We start from the raw sequence: 21,133 nt of genomic DNA, 5'->3' as shown, positions 1-21,133 counted from the left end.
CGATGTCCTATCTACAAACAGGTAAGTACCAAAATATCGAATCAAAAATATCGTTTAAAAATATGTACTTTGTAAAAATATTGAATTTATTAAAATGAATATAAAATTTAAAAAATATTAAATATAAATAACTAAAATATACTTAAAAATACTTAAATAACCTTAAGATTATTAAATAATTAATTGAAGTTATAAAAAAATAACATTTTATTTGTTAAAACATATATATATATATATATTAACATAATATTATTAATAAATATACAATATTGTTACCGTAGAATAGCAAGAGTGTTAAAATTACTATTCCCACTCCAATGAGTGCAACAGTAGGGAAAGCGTTGGATAGCGTAGCGGTAAAAATTACTATTCCAACTCCAAAGAGTGCAACTGTAGGGAAAGCGTTGGATAGCGTAGGGGTAAAAAGTACTATTCCCACTCCAGTGAGTGCAACTGTAGGGAAAGCGTTGGATAGCGTAGGGGTAAAAAGTACTATTCCCACTCCAGTGAGTGCAACAGTAGGGAAAGCGTTGGATAGCGTAGGGGTATAAATTACTATTCCCACTCCAGTGGGTGCAACAGTAGGGAAAGCGTTGGATAGCGTAGGGGTAAAAATTACTATTCCCACTCCAAAGAGTGCAACAGTAGTGAAAGCGTTGGATAGCGTAGAGGTAAAAATTACTATTCCTACTCCAGTGGGTGCAACAGTAGGGAAAGCGTTGGATAGCGTAGGAGTAAAAATTACTATTCCCACTCCAAAGAGTGCAACAGTAGGGAAAACGTTGGATAGCGTAGGGGTTAAAATTACTATTCCCACTCCAAAGAGTGCAACAGTAGGGAAAGCGTTGGATAGCGTAGGGGTTAAAATTACTATTCCCACTCCAAAGAGTGCAACAGTAGGGAAAGCGTTGGATAGCGTAGGGGTAAAAATTACTATTCCCACTCCAAAGAGTGCAACAGTAGGGAAAGCATTGGATAGCGTAGGGGTTAAAATTACTATTCCCACTCCAAAGAGTGCAACAGTAGGGAAAGCGTTGGATAGCGTAGGGGTAAAAATTATTATTCCCACTCCAAAGAGTGCAACAGTAGGGAAAGCATTGGATAGCGTAGGGGTTAAAATTACTATTCCCACTCCAAAGAGTGCAACAGTAGGGAAAGCGTTGGATAGCGTAGGGGTGAAAATTACTATTCCTACTCCAGTGGGTGCAACAGTAGGGAAAGCGTTGGGTAGCGTAGGGGTAAAAACTACTATTCCCACTCCAAAGAGTGCAACAGTAGGGAAAGCGTTGGATAGCGTGGGGGTTAAAATTACTATTCCCACTCCAGAGAGTGCAACAGTAGGGAAAGTAAATACTTCATATATTATTTAAAAAAAGATAAATTAATATCTGTAAAACATTATTTAAAGCCTGAAATCTGTGGCATGCCTATCACACCGCACCCTTGACTTGCTTGCTGTATTTTGCACACGTGCGTGGGGGGGGGGGGGGTTTGGGGGGTAGTGGGGTAGGGGAGTTGGTAGGGTATGGGGGGGTGGCGGGGTTGTTCTTATTGGGCTGTTTACTCTCTATTGATAAGACATTTCTGCTTATGTAATACTCTGTGCCATGACTGTTGGTGGCGATCTCCTGCTTGTGGGGAGCCACATTTTCCCTTGCTTTGACTGCTCAAAAAATTTAGTTGTGAAAAAAAATAAATTATTTAAAAGTAATTACCAATTTAATATAATATAATAAATCAATTAAAATTACAAATTACAATTAATTACAATTAGTTACCTATTAATTACAAATTAAAATTAATTAACAATTCAAATTAAATACAATTAAATAAATTGATTTAATTAATTATAAATAAATTACTTCCCACCCTATTCCCCTATAAACCCACAACCCACTACAGAAAATAAATTAGTAAAATTAACATAATTAGCAATTAATCAATTAAATAAAATTATTTGGCAAATAAAATGTAATTAATTACCCATACAAAATTAATTAACAATTCTAAATACCAATAAATAATTTTACATATTTAATTAATTATAAATAAATTACTTCCCACCCAATTCCCCTATAAACCCACAACCCGCTGCAGAAAATAAATTAGTAAAATTTACCTAATTAGCAATTAATCAATTATTAAAAATGAATTGCCAATTAAAATTTAATTAATTGCCAATTATAAATTAACTATTAATTAAAAATGAATACCAATAAATAAATTAACATATTTAATTAATTATAATTAAATTACTTCCCACCCTATTCCCCTATAAACCCACAACCCGCTACAGAATTAAATTACGCAAAAATTAAAAAAACGAAATTAATTAATTAAAATAAATTATAACATAAATACTCACTTTTCACACATATAATAACATAATAAACACTATAAAAAATTCGATATTATTAAAAATTCGATAATTTTAATAACCAATATTATAGTCAAGTCAAGTCAAAAAGATTTATATAGCGCGCTACATACCCGGAGGGTCTCAAAGCGCTTGAAGAAGGGTGGGGAGTTATTTGTCGAATATCCAAGTTTTAAGTTGCTTTCTGAATGCTAGATGGTTCTGAGTGAGACGGAGGTGAGTGGGAAGTGAGTTCCAGGTTTTAGCTGCGAGGTAGGAAAAGGATCTACCTCCCATGGTGGTTTTATTGATGCGAGGTACGGTAGCAAGGGCTTGGTTGGAGGATCGTAGCTGACGGGAGGGGTGTAGAAGGAAAGACGTGTGTTGAGGCATTCGGGTCCAATTTCATAAAGTGCTTTGTGTGCGTGGGTTAGGAGTCGGAAAGTGATCCTCTTATTGACGGGGAGCCAGTGGAGGTTTTTCAGGTGACTAGAGATGTGGTCTTTACGCGGGATGTCTAGTATGAGTCTGGCTGATGCGTTCTGGATGCGTTGGAGTTTATTCTGGAGTTTAGCGGTGATACCGGCGTATAGGGTGTTTCCGTAGTCCAGGCGGCTTGTAACCAGTGCATGGGTGACCGTTTTTCTGGTTTCGGTGGGGATCCAGCGAAATGTTTTTTTGAGCATGCGAAGAATGTTGAAGCAAGATGATGAAACGGCGTTTACTTGTCTGTTCATAGAGAGTGAGGAGTCCAGGATGACGCCCAGGTTCCGTGCGTGGTCCGTCGGGATGGGTGCTTTTCCAAGGGCCTCTGACCACCAAGAGTCGTCCCAGGCGGAGGGGGGGGTACCTAAGATAAGGACTTCTGTTTTGTCTGAGTTCAGTTTCAGACGGCTATGTTTCATCCACTCGGCTACTTATTTCATTCCTTCATGTAGGTTAGTTTTGGCGGTGTTAGGGTCTTTGGTGAGTGATAGGATCAGTTGAGTGTCATCCGCGTAGGAGATGATGTTGAGGTTGTGTTGGCGTGCGATGGCCGCGAGGGGGCTCATGTATACGTTGAAGAGGGTGGGGCTGAGTGAGGACCCCTGGGGTACGCCGCAGATGACTTCAGTGGCCTCTGATTTGAATGGTGGGAGGCGGACTCTCTGGGTTCTTCCGGTAAGGAACAAGGTGATCCATTCCAGTGCTTTTCCTTGTATTCCGTTGTTTCTGAGGCGCTGTAGAAGGGTGCTATGGCAGACTGTGTCGAAGGCTGCGGAGAGGTCGAGGAGGATGAGGGCGACTGTGTCTCCATTGTCCAGGAGAGTTCGAATGTCGTCTGTTGCTGCGATGAGGGCGGTCTCCGTGCTGTGTTTGGCTCGGAAGCCGGACTGTGACGAGTCGAGGGATTTGTTTGTTTCGAGGAAGGCGGCGAGCTGGTTGTTGACAGCTTTCTCTATGACTTTGGCTGGGAATGGAAGGAGCGAGATGGGGCGGTAGTTTTTGAGTTCGGTAGGGTCCGCTGTGGGTTTTTTCAGAAGGGCACTGAGTTCTGCGTTTTTCCAGCTTTCCTGGAAGGTGGCGGAGTTGAGGGAGCAGTTGATGACGTCTCGAAGGTGTGGTGCTATGATGGAGTCTGCTTTGTTGAAGATGTGGTGAGGGCAGGGGTCAGTGGGGGATCCTGAGTGGATGGAGTGCATCAGGCGGATGGTGTCCTCAGTGGAGATATACTTCAGTATTTTAACTTTCTATATTTTTAACATTCGATATTACATTACTTACCTTAAAAACGATATTTTTGATGTCTATATTCTGTCCATTCGATATTTTGTCCATTCTATATTTTAAACTCGATATTATGTCCATTCGATATTTTTTACTCGATATTTTGACAGTTTACCCATCAGGGTAAGTAGGAGCACCCCAAAAGCGTACCAACACCATGGAAACCAGAGAAAGAGCCCCAGTCCGGGAGCTGCACGCTGCAGGCATGACACCGTAGGACCCCAGGAAGCGCAGCAAATAAAGGACATGAAAAGGAAGAGCGTTAAACGAATTAACACCAAACAGCTCCGCGACATACAAAGCAGAAGTCCAAACTGTGACGAAACGGTGATAGAACCAGGCAACCACAAACCCGCAGACAAACCCCCTCCCATGCGAGCAAAACAGGGGGTCCCGAAAGCAGTGAACATCAAGTCCGCTAAAGCAGGGCAGAAACATGCAAAACGAGAGGGGAAGTCAGGAGTAGAGAACACTGTGAGCCACCATCTTGATCCGGAGGGAAGCCAATAACACAGCGTATGCAGAAGCACAAGTGGAGGGAAATACCAAACCGACAAGCACCCGCGAGGCAAGCGCTACAAAAATACATGCAGTATCAGAAGCGGACACAAACTGCGAGCAAATGCAGCCCCCCCCCCCCCCCCCCCACCTGCCTGCCATAAAAAATGACCAAGAGCGGGAAACCAAATGCTTTGGCCACAAACAGGAAAGCGTGCAGGGAAATGCACAGTGGACTTGCGAAAAAGCATCACAGAACAGGCAGGATTCGAACCCTGGTCCGGGAGGGCGGGCAGGCACCCCGGAAAACACGCCGGGACTGCTACAAGCACAATGGCGGCATCAGGAGGCACCAAGAAACATGCAGAGTCCGCTAGAGCAGGACGTGGCAACACGAGTAACCATATCAGGCCCCCAGACAAGACGCCGAGACTGCAAAGGCAAGACTCGGTGTCAGCAGCAGAAACAGAACCGGCACTGAAAGCAAGACCCCGCTAGTCAGCTAAAGCAGGACTGGGGAAGATGCATAGAGTGCACAACAAGGGGGGATAAAAACAAAACAAACGACACTGCATCCCCCAAAACGGAGCTCAAGAGTCCGCAAAAGCAGGACTGCTGCCCCCCACATCAAGGCACGTACCATAAGGAAAACGTCCCAGGCCGGCCATCGGCCGCCCATGAAAATCATTACAGAAGCCAGAGTCAGGATGTCAACCCTCCAAATCGTTAGAGGGGGAAATACCCACATACTAACAAGCAAGTCAAGAAGTGACCATATACAAGCACAACACCTCCACTATCCGCCAGAAGGCGCACAGCAAACCGCGCGCTAAACAAAAGCAAGATGGTATGAAGCCACGCCCCCACTCTGGCCGGCAAACGAGCCCACCGAGCTCAGCCGCTGGAGACGCGGAAGCGGACAACCTCGAGGAAGGGGGGAGCCTCCATTGCAACTCACCAGCACCACCGGGATGTACGAAAAGAAGCAAGGCACGCAGAGTCCGCTTAAGCAGGACTCTGCAGTACATTCAAAACAAACATGTACGTGGGAGGGAGGGAACCGGCGTCTAGCGAACCGCCAGCCCTCACCCCCCCCTGCATAGGCATGAAAACAATGAAGACACTCCGAGTCCGCTAAAGCAGGACTCGGTAGGACAGCCAAAAGAAGCATGCAGGAGGGAGGAGGGGAACCCGTATGCAACTCACCAGCCCCCCCACCCCCCCAAATACAGTGACTCGGCAGTACAGTAAAAAGAAACAAGCATGTGGAAGGAAGGGAACCCGCATGAGAAACACCCGCCCCCTCCCTCACCACCCCCCCCCCCGATAGTACAAACAAAAGACAGGCACAGCAACTCCCAGTGTCCGCTAGAGCAGGTCAGGGAAAACGCCCTAAGCGCCAACCAAGGGGGGAGTGAAACAGGCAATACAAGCGTGAAAACAAACTCCACCCCCATCAGAATGGGGCCCAAGAGTCCGCCAAAGCAGGACCGCAGCCCCCAACTCACCTGAATAAACAGGAACAGCACTCGGAGTAGTGCAGAAACAAAAAAACAGGTCGTGCTGTGGAACTTGTATCCTTTTATGTGATTGGTGGTTGCCACTTGGGGCCATGTTGGAGGGATAGGGAGACTAGTATGTTAACTTTGCTTGGAGTTTCTGTGGGAGCAGGATTCTCATTAGTGATTACTGTGGCGAGGAAGACTGACAAGGAGGTAATGCACTCTCATGGAGTGCTTAATCAAAAAGAAAAAAGTAGTGCGTTAAGGGAGCAGGGGAAGTACATAAGTAATAATGCCACACTTCGGGAAGAGACCAATACAAAAAAGATGAAGGAAAGCTCACACAAGCCAATTAATAAAAAGGCAGCAAATGAGTAACCATAAAGCCAACCAATGGTAATCAATGAACGGTCTTTAAGCCCACTGTAAGTGGAAAATCTCTTTTAGCAGACAAATAGCTTGAGCTGCCTTATAGACGAAACCTAAAAATTGGGGCCTCCCAGCACCTGCTTCCTTCTCTGCCCTCGTGGACTCTAAGCGCCACCCACTACTGTATCTGCATGCAGCCATCCTCAGTGGTTTGAAACCATTCCACGATGACAGCCCATGTGTGCGCATGCGTGATGGTCACAATTTTTTTTTCTACGCTTTCAGATCATAACCAAGATGGCTACTGCGCCTGGGCATGCATCTTTGAATTTTAATTTTAACCTGCATTATGGTAAAATGTAGCCAGATGATGTCATCTTGCAAAGTTGTACCTTGGTGCTCAAACATCATTTCACTTGTGAAGCCTACAGAGTTAGTCACACATAATTATGCTTGCTATTTCATGTAGTTAGGGGGTATCTTAGCGTACCTTGCTTCACAGATATTTTTAGAGAGCAGTTGCACTGATTTGCATATATGTGGTCCTCTTGGTAGATGTATCCCCAGTAAGAAGGAACAAGATAAAGTTTCAAGGATTCCTGTCAAATCTTTCTGACTTATATACTAATCAAATATTTTCTGTTAAACACTTTAAGATGTTGGGAACAAATGATGTTCACTAAACAGTTTTTTATTTTTTTATTTACTGTGATTATGATTCTAAGTTGTGTATATTCTGTTAGTTTTGTTTGACTTTTCTAATTTATTTCCATCAAATTACTAATTGTTTTCTATCTTTTTCTAAAGGGTTATACGAGACCTGTTTTTAAACTACAACGGAGTAAATCAAATGACTGAGTTGAATTATTTAGATTCCCTTCGATATCATTCGCTCAAAGTATTTGAGTCTCTGATATTGTGCCTGGGAGAGTGTGCAGAACAGAACGAAGACACTGAACAGGAATCTTTGTTAAATCTCACTGCTGACAACCAGAAAACATCTTCTGAAACTCAAGAAAGTCTAATCAGTTTTTATGCTAGTCTGAAAGAAGATTATGCAAAGAAAAAAAAACATACAAACCAAGAAGTGCAAGTGCATGTAATAAACATATTTCTTTGTTTGGCCTTTTTATGTGTGAGCAAAGAAGCTTATTTTGACCGAGAATCTGCTCATGATTCAGAAGATACTTCAGGCTACGATAGCACAGCTAGTGATCATTTGAGTCCTAAATTGCCCCATTTGTCTCTGGAAAGCCTAATGTTGCCATCCCAAGAACAAATTCGAAGAGCTGTAGACATTTGGGCTGTGTGCCAAAGGATGTATTTGCTAAGTGCAGTGTTCCAGAAACAGTTTCATAGGCTTGGTGGGGTTGACATATGCCACCGGTTAATTTTCATGATTATAGAGCAATTAGCCTCACCTAGAGAAAACCACAGTGAAAAACGTCCTCCTTTGGTTATTGAAAAGAAAACGCTACATGAAAAGTCTTGCAGTGAGTCTGTTTTAAATACTAGCACTTATGACTTAAAAAATGAAGATTTATTACAATCTAACGGACTCAGTGGTTCAGACCAAACCACAGCAACATCGGAACAACTTGATCTATTCAGCTCCTCTTCTAGCCATTTATCAGCTGTGGAACGCTTTTCAATGGATGAATCTGAACCGCAAAAAAATGATAGCACTTTGAAAATGGAGGCTGATGGCTCACTTCAAAGCATAAGATTATTAGAAAGTCTATTGGCAATTGGTCTTCACAGTGCAAATACAAATCAACAAAAGGTGGCTGCAGAACGGTCTCTTCAGGTACTATATATATATATATATATATATTTTATTTTTTTTAAATGCTGTTTATTTTAACCGCTTTGTGTAAACATTGGGTGAAACGCAGGCATCAAAAGTCCTTGCAGGTATAAATGTTCCACCTAGCCTAAATATGTTCTAGTAATTACAACCTCTGCATAGTGGTAGCATAGAGCTAAACGCAAACCTGATTGCTCATACAGGAGGGGAGGTATCACTCATGTACATAGTCTGAAGTTCTCGCCAAAACAATTTTAAAGGACCCATTTTAGGGCTGGCTTGACAACGCAGCTGTTGTAGACCTAGGTGTCAATATGAGCTTTCAGAGTACTACTGAGTGCGGGTCTTAAATTCCCCCCACATGTTGGATCCCCAGAGTACAGGACTGCAATGGGATGAAGATGTGTGCTTCCACTGAATAGAGTGCTTCTATTGCACTTTTTGGCTTGTGGAAAAGCTGGGCTGCATTGGTTACAGGGGCAAGCCATTGATCATGGCTATTGGCCTGATCTGTTTATTATGAAATATTAAGATAAAGGCAGTAGGCCTGGAATGTTTGTGAAAAGCTTATGCTTACGTAAGTGTATTTCAGGGTGGATTGTTGTTAGTCTGTATTAAAGCCTGTAGAGAAGGATGTTGCATGGAATCTCGTATTACAGTAGTAGGCAACGGTTTTGGTGTGTCAAACTGTGGGTATATGAGCATTGCTCTTTGAGAATCCTTGTTCGGCCATCTTAGTAGAGAATATTTTGCTTAGCCAACTGTCAATTTGTATACCTTTTGAAACTTGTAATTGTGTGCCTGATGTTTGAATTGTGGGAAAGCTTGTGCTTAAAACAGTAGGCCTGAGTTGGTTGTGATAGCAAGCTGTAGGCCTGATTGGTGCACTGGGAAAAGTTGAATCCAATGCGATGGGTCTGATCGGCTTATGGAACGTTACAACAAAAGCAGCAGACCTATCTTATTTATTGTGAAAAGCATTTGCTAAAACCAGTAGATCTTTTAACAGTACATCATTATCCCATTAAATGACAGACTTTATTTTTTACTTTTTTTTAATTTCAAAGTATTTTATTAAAAAATGTTATACATAGTTATCATCGCTTTACCATTACAGGGTAACAGCCCAAACTGGCTGTCCTTGTCAAGGATACAGGTAAGTGGTATTTATGTTTGGCTGTCCCCCTTTCCACTGCCTTGCTATAAGAGTGAATGAAAAGGGGAGAGAAAGAGAATAAGAGAGGGAAAAAAAAGAGAGGAAGGAGGAGATAGTATACAAGAAGATCATTTGTCGTTGGTCGAGAAGGGCGCTGGCCCACAAATTACAGACTTTAGATAGGTATTTTGTTAAATGCAATCTCAAAGCTTACCTTCTGATGGATTCTTCTAACCGCAGATTCCTCACCTGTAGAATATCAGGAGTTTTATTTGTAGTTTTCAAAAGTCGACACTGCAAAACTTTTTGGGAGAAAGTGTCAATGTTATTCTTTGAGGAAAAATGAGTTATCGGTTTGAAGGTAAGTAATCGGTCTTTTGAGTTAGGGTCTGGGGTTAGACTCTGGAGTCTCCCAGGGTCAGTGAGGCACTGTTGTTGCACTCTCAGCAGCACTCGGGCAGCCGGGTGCAGAGTGAGGCCCAATGTTATCCAAGGGGGATAGGGGGACTTCGGTTGGTGGCGGCTGGCAAGCAGGCCACAGAGACCAATTTAGCACCAAAGGGGCACTCTCAGTGGCGCTAGGGCAGCTGGGTGCAGGGTGCTGTTTTGGGGTCAGGTGCCCTGTTGATTTCAATGGGATTTCTCCAGGACAAAGAAAAACTGCAGGCCCGAGGACGAGGTTCTCCCGGGAGTGACCACCACTTGGAGGGGTAAGTTGGGATGTAGAGGGATGGTTAGGCACCGCTGGGTTGGGCACACAAGGCCGTGGGGTGTCAGGTGCAGGGGTGCCTTTGAACGTCGGATTTTCTTACCCGCTCTGGCCGCGGTAGAGGGGGACCTCTGGTGTCGTCTGGAGACTTGAGGCAGGTCAGGGGTCGCTGGCTCACGGGTCAGGATCGCCTGGGGGACCTCCTTGCGGTGTTTGTACACTCAAACACGGGCCGGGCTCAGCGGGTGCAGAGTATTCTGGATTCACGGTTCCTGGTTGGCACCAGAAGCTGCAGTTCAAACATGTCCGGTGTTCACGGGAGAAACAGCTTGGGAAGTGAATGCAGACAGGTCCTCTGAGGTTTTTGAGGTTGCTGGCTGCTGGACACGCCGGGATTTCGCAGGAGCAGGTTCAAGGGGAGACAGGCCTGTAGGACTGGGGGCAAGTCAGTGGGCGTCGTCCTCTTGTTAGCTCTGCACAGCTTCTCGTCCTTCTGCTTTTCTAGTCATTGCTGGATCTGAGGAAGGAAGGTTCAGGGTGACCCTAAATACTGACTTTAGGGTTACAGGCAATGTTCCCTCTAATTTTTTTCCTTTGTGTGCAGCAGTGGAGTGTCTCTGTGCGCTGCAACCATGGCTATGTGCGCCAGGAATCAGACCGTGCGTGTGTGCAGCACCAAATGTCACTCCAAACGTTTACTTAAAAAAGTGTAAAGATGGTGCATTTTCACACATACACCACCGCGTTAAGGGTCTTAAGGCCGGTTTGCAAATTGGATAAACACGCCATGACATCATTTGATAACACAGGCAAGTACACTTCAGGTTTAGAAAAGCACAAGACTCCAACGATGGTACCATCATAAGATTTTACTAAATATTCTTAACTGGAGCACTGTTCATTGGGTGGGGAAATGTTGAGAGCCTATACAATATCACATATACACAATAAGTTACAAAATTACATAACCTTTTTACAATATGATGTGAAAGCTACTGAGTAATGTTGGGCTATCCCGCCAGAGATAGTGACATCCAGGAAAACATGGACTGTGGGAGAGGGCAGTTCAGACATGTCAAGTGGCATCACTAGATGGGTGACAGGGTTGCTTCTCACGGCGATCCTTGCCTTTTTTCCAGTGCTGATAAACTCTATCAAGGTCACCTTTCCCATTCAGGAGGTAGACCTTTGTCCTCATCAGCATATCCAAATGCGTTTGCTCTATTCCATTCCTCAATTTACTCTTGATGGTATTCATGAGGCTGAGTCCTCGTTCGCAATCTGCACTAGATGCTTGAAATGTTGCGTAGACATCAACAAGCTGAGACACCACACTATACTGAGCAGCATTGCGTACAGTGAAATTCACCATGTCTTGAAAGGTGGAAAATAACCCACTCTTTACATGTTCTGCCACCACATATTTATAGTCTCTGTATTGTCGAACAACATCTTCTGGTGTTTCACAATCACCCATGACAAAGACATTTTTATACTTTTCAACAAGTCTTTGTATATTCTTTGTCCCAAAATTCAAAATGCGATTGTTTTGCTATTGCATGGACTTCAAAACTTGCCCATTCTTTCAGTTCATCTTCAGGGAACCTTTTTTGCATGTGCTCACAAAGAAGGGAAACAAAAGACAAAATAGGCCCACTGTCAAACTCTTGAGTTTCCTTGTACAACACCATCATATCTCTTACATTGCTGCTCCAAATAAGTGTCCCCCAAATACTGTTCCTTAATTTGGCCAATCATTGCTCTTGCATACTGTACAGCTTCAACAGTAGTCAAAGAACTTTTCGGGAACAGTTTGCACAAAAATGCAAATTCACTCAATGTCATTAAGTACTGCATGGAAATATGATAGTTTGAGTCAGATAGCTTTTTATAACAATATTTAGCAATTGGATCATTCTCTTCAACTTTCTCTTGCTCAAAGTACTTAAGAACAGCCTCGTAATTCCAAATTAGTGCACCAATTGCGAAATGCCATGAAAGCCACCAGACTTCATTCAGTGGACTGGTGCAAGGTGCCCACTAGAATAGTGGACATCATATGCCAGGCCAACTTCTCAGTCTCCATCTCTTTAATCATTGGAACCCTCTTCCAGGCATCATCAACTCCCAATTCTTCTCGATGAGCGACACAATGCTGCTTAACTAGTTGGGGAATGGATTGTTTACGGTGAGTAGCAACACCATTATCTTCACCCAGCATCACAGACGCACCATCGGATGTAAACATGACCATTTTCATAAGGTCCAGCTCATTGGCAGTGTAGAATTCTTTCACAGCTTCACTATGCCCCCAAACAGTGTTTTGTGCTCTGTTGAGGTTACAGGTCGGAACTTGCAGTACAGGATGAGCTTTTTTGTAACAGAAAGATCTGTGCTCTCATCAGTTATCAATGTGTGATACAAAGTGTTAAAAAGTTCTGCCATACCTTCACTGTGTATCACGCTATTGATGGCCTCAAGGAACTTAAAGACCTAGTTCTTGCTCCTCCAGCTGACTGGTATCTTCACATACAAAGCTAGGTGGTCATGGATGTCTTGTACCGATAACATTGAAGTATTCATCTTGACTGCCAGCAACACATTGTTGATGAGAATCTATCTCCTCAGGCAGGGATCTTTGTCGTTCAACTACTTCTATTCTATTTGCTTTGTCACTGACATTTCTATCAGCATTGTCCGCACTCCAACACCAAACCTGGCAGCAGCACTTCTGTTTTTCAATATCACCATGGCAGATTCGTGAACTTTGCTAATTAGATGGCGTTTCAGGTAATCTAGTTTCCAGCCATCACTCCATTTCTTCCCTGTAGAAAAGTCCCCAACAATCTTGGCTTCGGCACATGCTTTCCAAATCAAGCCCACGTCTGGACTGTATTGAAATAGTTCCCCAAGTTGCACGCAAACCTTGCTTTGTGACTTCTGTGTCTCAGCCTCCACAATTTCTTTCATCCACTCTTCCTTGAATACAAGGCAACATTTCTTCCTTTGTAATGAAGCATCACACTCTGCAGAAGGTACAGCATTGCCCTTGAACATATTTGTGATAACTGGGTTTAGACTGCTATGCCACAAAGCCTGCAAAACAAAGGAACATGGCTAAAGTTGATGCCTATGCTCATGATTGCAATCTATCATATAATACTGATGCATCGCAGGCAAAACGTAGAGTATAATTACCTGGATTTTTCTGTCCACTGCCCTGCCCTTTCAAACTTAAATGTAGCGCTGTACGTAGAGCCTGCAATAGAGGTAAAGATTGTTATAGCACATTGTGAATTTATGATACAGCAATATACCATGTGCACCATAAGGGAACTCTACCAAACAATTGCCTGCTCTGCTTGTACTCGCGTATGCCAGTTCAAATGTGTGGGGTACTGTCTACGAAACCTACAACAGAAGAAAACTTGGATGAGGTATGTTGGTATACTAGAATGTACAAGATGCACCACAATTTAACTCTACCAAACAATTACCTGCTTTGCTTGTACTCACGTATTCCCGTTCAAATGTGTGGGGTACTGTCTGCAAAACCTACAACAGAAGAAAACATGGGTAAGGTATAATGTTATTCTACAATGTACAAGATGCACCACAGTTTAGATCTACCAAACAATTAACTGTTTGTTCTGCTTGTACTCAAGTATTCCCATTCAAATGTGTGGGGTACTGTCTGCGAAATCTACAACAGAAGAAAACCTGTTCTGCCTGTACTCACGTATGCCTGTACAACTGTATTTGTAGCACGGTCTCACAAACCTGCAAAAGAAAGGGGGTGCAGATTGTGATTCTATTTACCCAGCACCCCCCTAATCCAATGGGGAACATAAACAGAATTACCTTGTCTTTGTGGGCACTCACGCCTGACCATTCCAATCCAAATACCTTACAGACTGCAAACCTGCAATTGAAGACAAGATGGTTAGAAAGGCTCTAAGAGTTACATCAATGAATGGGACTGGCCCAGATACTCCAATAGGAAAAACGACCCAATAGTTACCTGGGATTCCAGTTTAGGCAAATTATTAGCATCCATTAGGCAAAACTTATCTGCACCTCCCCACACAATCAAGCCACTCTCCTGCATTTTCTTTACCTTTTGCCATGTCAATGTTTTAGCAGATGTGCATCCCATTCACACACATTTGCATGTAATCACATTTACAATAGACCATGGATACTCGCAAATAATTTCCCGAAGAGCTAAAAATATTTGGTTGTGGTGTGACAGATTGCCGCACTGATGTGTGCAGGGTAGTGGTCAGGGACTTGGGAGGTGTTAAAGTGGACTTGGAGAAGTATGTACATTTAGTGGCTGAACAATGTGATACCAGAAAACTTGGGATCAATGTTGGCTTCTCCGCTTCACTTTGGCTGAATAACTCTGGAGATTGATGGACCAGCTGCAGAGAGATCGGATTACTGTCTAGTGGAAGTTTTGACTCATAAAGTAGCAGAGGAGGTCAAAATGCTTGATGCAAAGCAGGTGAACCATGCAGATCACTAATTACATGCAATGTAAATAGATCATTTAATTACTGCTTCTGTCAGAGAGCCCCTTTTGTTACTTGCAGTTTAGAAGTTGAAATCGTAATATAGAAAGGTGAGCTATTAACTATCAAAGAGCTGCATGAAAACTGCAAGGGATAGATTAGAACATTATGGATTTCCCCTCCAGACTTTCATTATCCTAATTCTGCAAAAAGGTTTAACTTGGGTGCAAATCAATTCTTATTATTAGAGCAAACCCCCAACCATGGAGTTACATTTTAAATTCTCAGTGTGTGCTTTTCTTAGCCCAATAACTGTTAAACTATACTGTCTGCCAGTATGGATTACTTGTGACTCCTGCAACTTGTAGTCCTCTGTCTGATGTAACATTTCCTATACATTGATTTACACACTATGATTCAGTGTCTGTGTAATGTGCATGCAATGTAAAGTGGGGTTAGGTAGATTGGGTGCATTAGAGTGTAATCGATTGGGGTGGAGTGGGGTAGAGTAGTGTGGGGTAAGTGGTGTGAAGGGGAGTGGAGTGTCATGGCATGTTGTGGACTGCCTTGGCGTGGAGTAGCATGTTGTACAGTGGAGTGGCATGTCAGAGTGGAAGGGCATAGAGCGAAGTGGAGTATGCATGGTGTGGTAGCGCGCAACCATTACAGACAACATATTTTCAATTGAAATGAGCATTACATTTATACCAAAATGGGGTAAAACTCAACATAAACAATATTGTGTGCATAAGTCGTCACCTAGTGTATTGATGTGTTTTTATCATATTCAAATATGTTTCCAGCACACTTTAGAATAAAAAAAATTGCTTCATCTATACTGATAGTTAATCTATTTTGAAAAATCAGCACAGTTCATTTTTTTTTTGTGATAGGAAAATAAACCCTACACCCTCTCCTCTTACATGGATGCTCAGCAGAAATGTTTGCATACATTCTCTCACCTTGAAGTTAGAGAAAGAAAAGTAAACACCAATCCCTTTATGCAAAACAGACTACCATCCGAGTGGGTCAGGAAAGTGCATATTTGTAAGAGACCAGCTTGAATGTCACCTCAATGTCACTGCTGCAGCCTATTACAGCGCTTAGATATTGACTGCATAAGAGGAAACTGGATTATTGAAACGGCCCAGTGTTTTTATAGTGTCTGTGATTTACATTTAGCTGGTCTCCAAGCGCTCTCGGTCCTTGCAGGTAAGGGAACTGAATCACATGGCCGCTTGGAGCCCAGTTCTGAGGCATTAGGCTCACCGAGGGGAAATGTATGTGCCATGTTTACACTGAAAACCTTGCACAAATGACTCCACCTGCTCAATATTCCAATCGGCACAAATAGCCAACGGAGGCATCTGGGGCAATATAAAAGCGCACTTGAAAATAAGGGCCTTGCAAAGTGCTCACCACACCCTCCTACAGAGAAACAATGAGATGCTTCAAGGGGCAGAGATACTGTCCCTGTTTTCCCCTGACATAAATAAGGACAGTGCGCTCTGTATAATACAGCCCCTGATGTCATTTTACCCGGAAAAACATACCATGTGTCATGTCAGAGATGAAAAGTCTTTATTTGATCAATTGCACTGGGTTCCACAATGAGTCACTTGAGAGACCAGCCACATATCAGTACTCTGCGTTTGCAAGCAGTAAAGCTATTCATGATTGAACTAAACCTCCAAGTACAAAGCGTAGGGACCTTCCATTAGACAACACTGCTTATACAGGGACATCTCTAACATTTGAGCTACACCTTCTCTGTAGAGGCCATTAATTGCATACATTCATGGTCGAAAGCACCTTGCAGGGGAGATTGTGTGCTTTTATTTAAGTATCCATGTTAGTTGCAGCCCCTTTGCGAGCTGGGACTAACATGGATACTTAAACAAAAGCACTCAATCTGCCCGCAGCTTCGCTTTACTATCAAAACAATACAGCAACTCTGCAAGCAGTGCAGATTACCCTAAAAAGCACTCGCCGTGTTTTTTAACTTGCTGTATTGTTTTGTTAGTAAAGTGAGGCTGGGGGGAAATTGTGTGCTTTTATTTAAGTATCCATGTTAATCGCAGCCCCTTCACGAGCTGCGATTAACATAGATACCTAAACAAAAGTACTCAACTTGCACGCAACAGAAGCTTGACAAGCAACAGAGACAAACTTTAAGTAGTTTAACCGACCGAATAAGGATAATGGAACGCATAAGGTTAGCACTATGGTGATGGCCAACAAAAGCCACATCTCAGTCGACTACATTTACATCCTGGGCATTTTACATTTGTCATGGCAACAAATGCCTCAGTGGATGGCTTGGGCGCTTCTTTTAGTATTACATCTTTTTTATTGAGCTACAAAGGAGAACATTGCGTCTCATACAGCCATCCGCACCTGTCCGAGCACAAGGCGGTCAGGGACAATTCAATAGCGTACACATGACTATTGGGTGCATCTGCTGCGAGCATTAACACAGCAAGCCGCCTACAACCCATCCGGGCCGGCCGCGTCTTGAAGGATGCAATACAGGTGTAGATGGCGCTGATAATGAAACCTGAGTAAACAGAGAAAACAAAAGAAAGAGAAAACAAGCCCCCCCGTTCTACCCTCCTCCCACATCCACCCCTCTCCTTGTCCACAGAGCAAAACCAGAGACCATAAGTGATCACCTCTCTAGTGGGTGCCATCAAGTGTAGAGCTTGCCGGGGCTTTGCGCTTGCGTGGCTGTGTCTTAGGTTCTGGAAGCGGGGTGTCCGCGAGACGCAGCAGTCGCAAGTAGCGGGGGCAGCTCAGTTCTCGGAATTCTCCTGTCAGTAGGGTCAGGAACGGCCGCCAGAGCGCTGCAAATTCTGCCCCTTTCCCTGCCCTGGCCAGTGACAGTTTCTCGATTCCCAGGATCGCCCAAAGCCTATGTAGCCAGCCCAGTTGCAGTGGGGGTTGGACGGCTCTCCAATGTGCTACAACATTCTGTACGGCTGCCCCTAATGCTGAAGCAATAAGCCTCCCTCTCCAGGATTTTAAGGGGTACATCAAAGCGTTAGGAAGGCCCAGCAGGACATAAGCCGGAAACCTAGGTAGTGGAGTGTCTAGGTGGGAGTCTATCAAATCTAGGATTGAGTTCCAGTAAGGCTGGAGGCGGTCACAGCTCCAGAGGAGGTGCTCTAATGTTCCGAGTTCCCCACACCCTCTCCAACAGCGGTCACTAACCCGGGGGTCCCATTGATGTAGCCGTTCGGGTGTATGGTACCAGTAGGTGGCAACTTTGGTCATAGTTTCGGTAAGGCCTGTGTGGTAGGCAGAGTGCCTGGCTCTGTAGTAAACCCCCTCCCATTCCTTCCGTGTGAGTTGTCGCCCCCGGTCCCTCTCCCATCTGACCCTCCTCGCGTTGTGGGTATGTATGTTGGTGAGGAGCAGGTGCTGGTAGAGATCTGAGATCAGTTTTTTGTCGGATGTGCGTGTCAACAGACACGTCTCGTATGGGGTGAGTAGGCGCTGAGCCCTGGGTTGGATCGATGGCTGTAGAACCCAGTGTCTGACCTGCAGGTAAGACAGGCGATCTGTTTCGGGTATACCATAGTCCTCCTTCACTTTCTGGAATGGGAGAATGCCCTTGAGGTCGAACATATGTCCCACGTTCCTGCAAGGTGTCGTCCTCCAGATCATATGGGTCCGAGTGTCAAGGCCGGGTGAAAAGTCAGGATTGTCAAAGATCGGTGTCATCGGCGAGGGGAAGGAGGTGAGTTCTTGCGCAACTGCCACCTTGTCCTACATCAAGGACCGTGCTAGTGATCAGTGAGGCGTAGAGATTGGGAGGTCTATGGCAGCGCGGCAAGAACGGGATGCCCTGGAGTGGACGACCCGCCACCGCCTGGTCCTGAAAGAGCCAGTGTTTGGCCTATTCTAGCTGGTGCCATTCCACTAATGTGCGCAGCTGAGTCGCCTGGAAGTATAGCGTGAGGTCTGGCACGCCCACACCGCCATGTTCAGGGGGGAGTGTGGCAATCGCATGCTTAAACCGCGGGCGACGACCGTTCCAGACAAAGCGCGCCAGATCCAATTGCGCCTTCTGAAGCCATCCCGTCGGTGGGCGCACAGGGAGGGTCTGGAATAAATAAAGAATCTGGGGTAGCAGGGTCATCTTGGCGGCCGCAATACGACCCAGCCAGGATAGGGTGAGATGCTTCCATCTTCTGAGGTTATCCCGAAGTCTAGCGCTGAGTCTAGCGTAGCTGGCATCCGCGGTGGCCTGCACCGTTGGGGCCAGCAAGACCCCTAGGTAAGGGATGGTGGACTCCGACCACTGCAGGTCAAATTCAGCCTTGGTGTCCTCAAATACCTCCGGTGACAGTGATACATTCAGGGCCTCCGATTTCGCCACGTTAATCTTAAAGCCCGACGCCAGCGCAAAGGTGTGAAGCTCTATAAAGAGTGCTCGGAGGGATTGCATCGGGTTGGTCAGGGATAGCAAGATATCATCAGCGTATAAACTGATCTTGTGCGTGTCCCAGCCAAACGGGATGCCTGAAATGAGGTTGTGTTGCCTCGCTCGCTGCGCCAACGGCTCCATGTAGAGGGGAGAGAGTGGGCACCCCTGTCTGGTCCCTCTGCCAATTGCAAATCGCGGGGAGGTGTGGCCGTTAACCCGGACTGCAGCGTTAGGTTGGCGGTAACAGTTAAATATACGGTTGCGAAGGGTCTCACCTACCCCGAACCGCTGTAGCACCAGGTCTAGATAGGGCCAATGCACCCTATTGAATGCCTTCTCCGCATCGATTGTGAGGAGCATACAGTCCGGTCTCGTCCGTGACCCAGCCTCGATGAGGTGAAGGACTCGCCTGGTGTTGTCGCTCGTTTGCCGTTGTGGGATGAAGCCCGCTTGATCGGGCTCCACTAGTTGCTGCATATAAGGTGCTAGTCGATCCGCAAGTATGCCGGTGTAAAGCTTCAGATCGATATTCAACAGGGAGATCGACAGGTACGAGCTGCATCGGGCGGGGTCCCGCCCAGGCTTGGGAATTACTGAGATGGCCGCCTCTAGGAGGTCCGGGGGGATGGCACCAGGATGATCGAATGTGTTCAAGAGGTCCCGCAGCAACGGGGCCACTTGTGGGCAAAAGGTCTTATAAAAGGCCGCTGTGTAGCCATCTGGGCATGGGGATTTCCCCAATTTAAGGCGAGAAATCGCCGATATGACCTCTTCGAGACCTATGGGTCGATCGAGAAACTCTGCCTGCGCCTCATTCAGGGATCAGAGGGCTGCGCCCTGCAGGTAATCATGGCCGTCTTGTAGATCAAGGTGATCTGCTGTATAGAGAGCAGTATAATAGTCGCCAAAGGCTGCGGCAATGGCCGCGTCTTCTGTGATGGGGGCACCGTAGCTAGGCTGGAGGGTTCGTATATGTTGTCTCTGGCGCTGCTCCCGCAATCTGCTCGCCAGCAGTTTCCCGCAGCGGTCTCCCCCGGTATAATACGCGTGTCTGAGGCGCTTGGCGGCATATTCCGCCACATCTTGATCCAGGGCCGCCAGCATTTTCCTTTCGGTGCAAAGTTGACGCCACGCCCGTGCTGCCCCAGTGCGCTGATGCATCTGTTCCAGTTCCGCCACTCGTTGAGTGAGTTCGGCTCTCTTCTGCGCGCGTTCCCTATTATTAGCCGTAGCTATAGAGATAAATTCACTGCAGAGGACCGCCTTAAGGGCCGCCCATTGTGTAGCTTTAGAGGTATCCTCGTTTGCATTGTGCGTGAGAAACTGAGCGAGCGCCGTCTTGATCCGCTCCAACGTGGTCGGGTTCTGTAAGAGGCCGTCTCGCAGCCTCCAGTGCCTCCGGGGACCTGGCTCGGCCGAGACAAGAAAGGACGCCACCATCGGCGAGTGATCGGACAAAGAGGCCGGGAGGATCTCCACGTCCTGCGCTTGAGGGACCAGCTGGGAAGAACACAAAAAGTAATCAAGCCGCGCATACGTTTTGTGGGCCGCGGAGTAGTACGTGTACGCCGTTGCGAGTGGGTGAGCATGTCTCCACAGATCAACGAGATCCAGGTCCGAAATGTGAGTGTGCCCCGTCGCTGACAAGAGCCCCAACCTGACCGGACCTCTGGCTAGAGCGGTCCGCTGTGTTGTGAAACACAAGATTAAGGTCACCCCCGAGTAGTTAGTGTGGGCGTGTGGTGGCTGTGGCCGCTTCTAGAGCAGTGTGCAGAAATGTCTCCTGACCTTCGTTGGGAGCATATACAGAACCCACTAACAACGTCTGGCCTGCTACTTGGAAGCGATGGACTAGCAGCCTAACCCTGATCTCAGCCTCCTTCTGCAGGACCCTCCCCTCAAAGGATTTGGCCACTAATATCACTACACCGGCTACTTTTTTGTGGGCGGACGAGAAAAACTGCCAAGGAAAGGATCGGGACTTGAGTCTGTGTTGATCTGTAGGCACCAGGTGTGCTTCCTGTAG

At 45.4% G+C, this 21,133-nt stretch overlaps 1 protein-coding gene across 3 annotated transcripts in view; it reads left to right on the top strand.

Annotated features, from left to right (window-relative positions):
• The window catches only part of LYST (lysosomal trafficking regulator), a 4,348,576-nt gene that overhangs the window by 455,330 nt on the left and 3,872,113 nt on the right, over positions 1–21,133 (top strand). For all 3 annotated transcript variants that reach the window (XM_086927077.1, XM_086927076.1, XM_086927078.1), the window contains exon 5: positions 7,300–8,299. In XM_086927077.1, coding sequence (XP_086783203.1) covers positions 7,300–8,299 — 1,000 coding nt within the window. The remainder of the gene's footprint in view (positions 1–7,299; positions 8,300–21,133) is intronic.

This window comes from Lissotriton vulgaris, chromosome 6 (genome assembly GCF_964263255.1).
Source record: "Lissotriton vulgaris chromosome 6, aLisVul1.2, whole genome shotgun sequence".
In the NCBI taxonomy this organism is placed as follows: Eukaryota; Metazoa; Chordata; class Amphibia; order Caudata; family Salamandridae; genus Lissotriton; species Lissotriton vulgaris.
The sequence above is the reverse complement of the archived record's forward strand: the minus strand, read 5'-3'. Positions and strand labels throughout refer to the sequence as shown.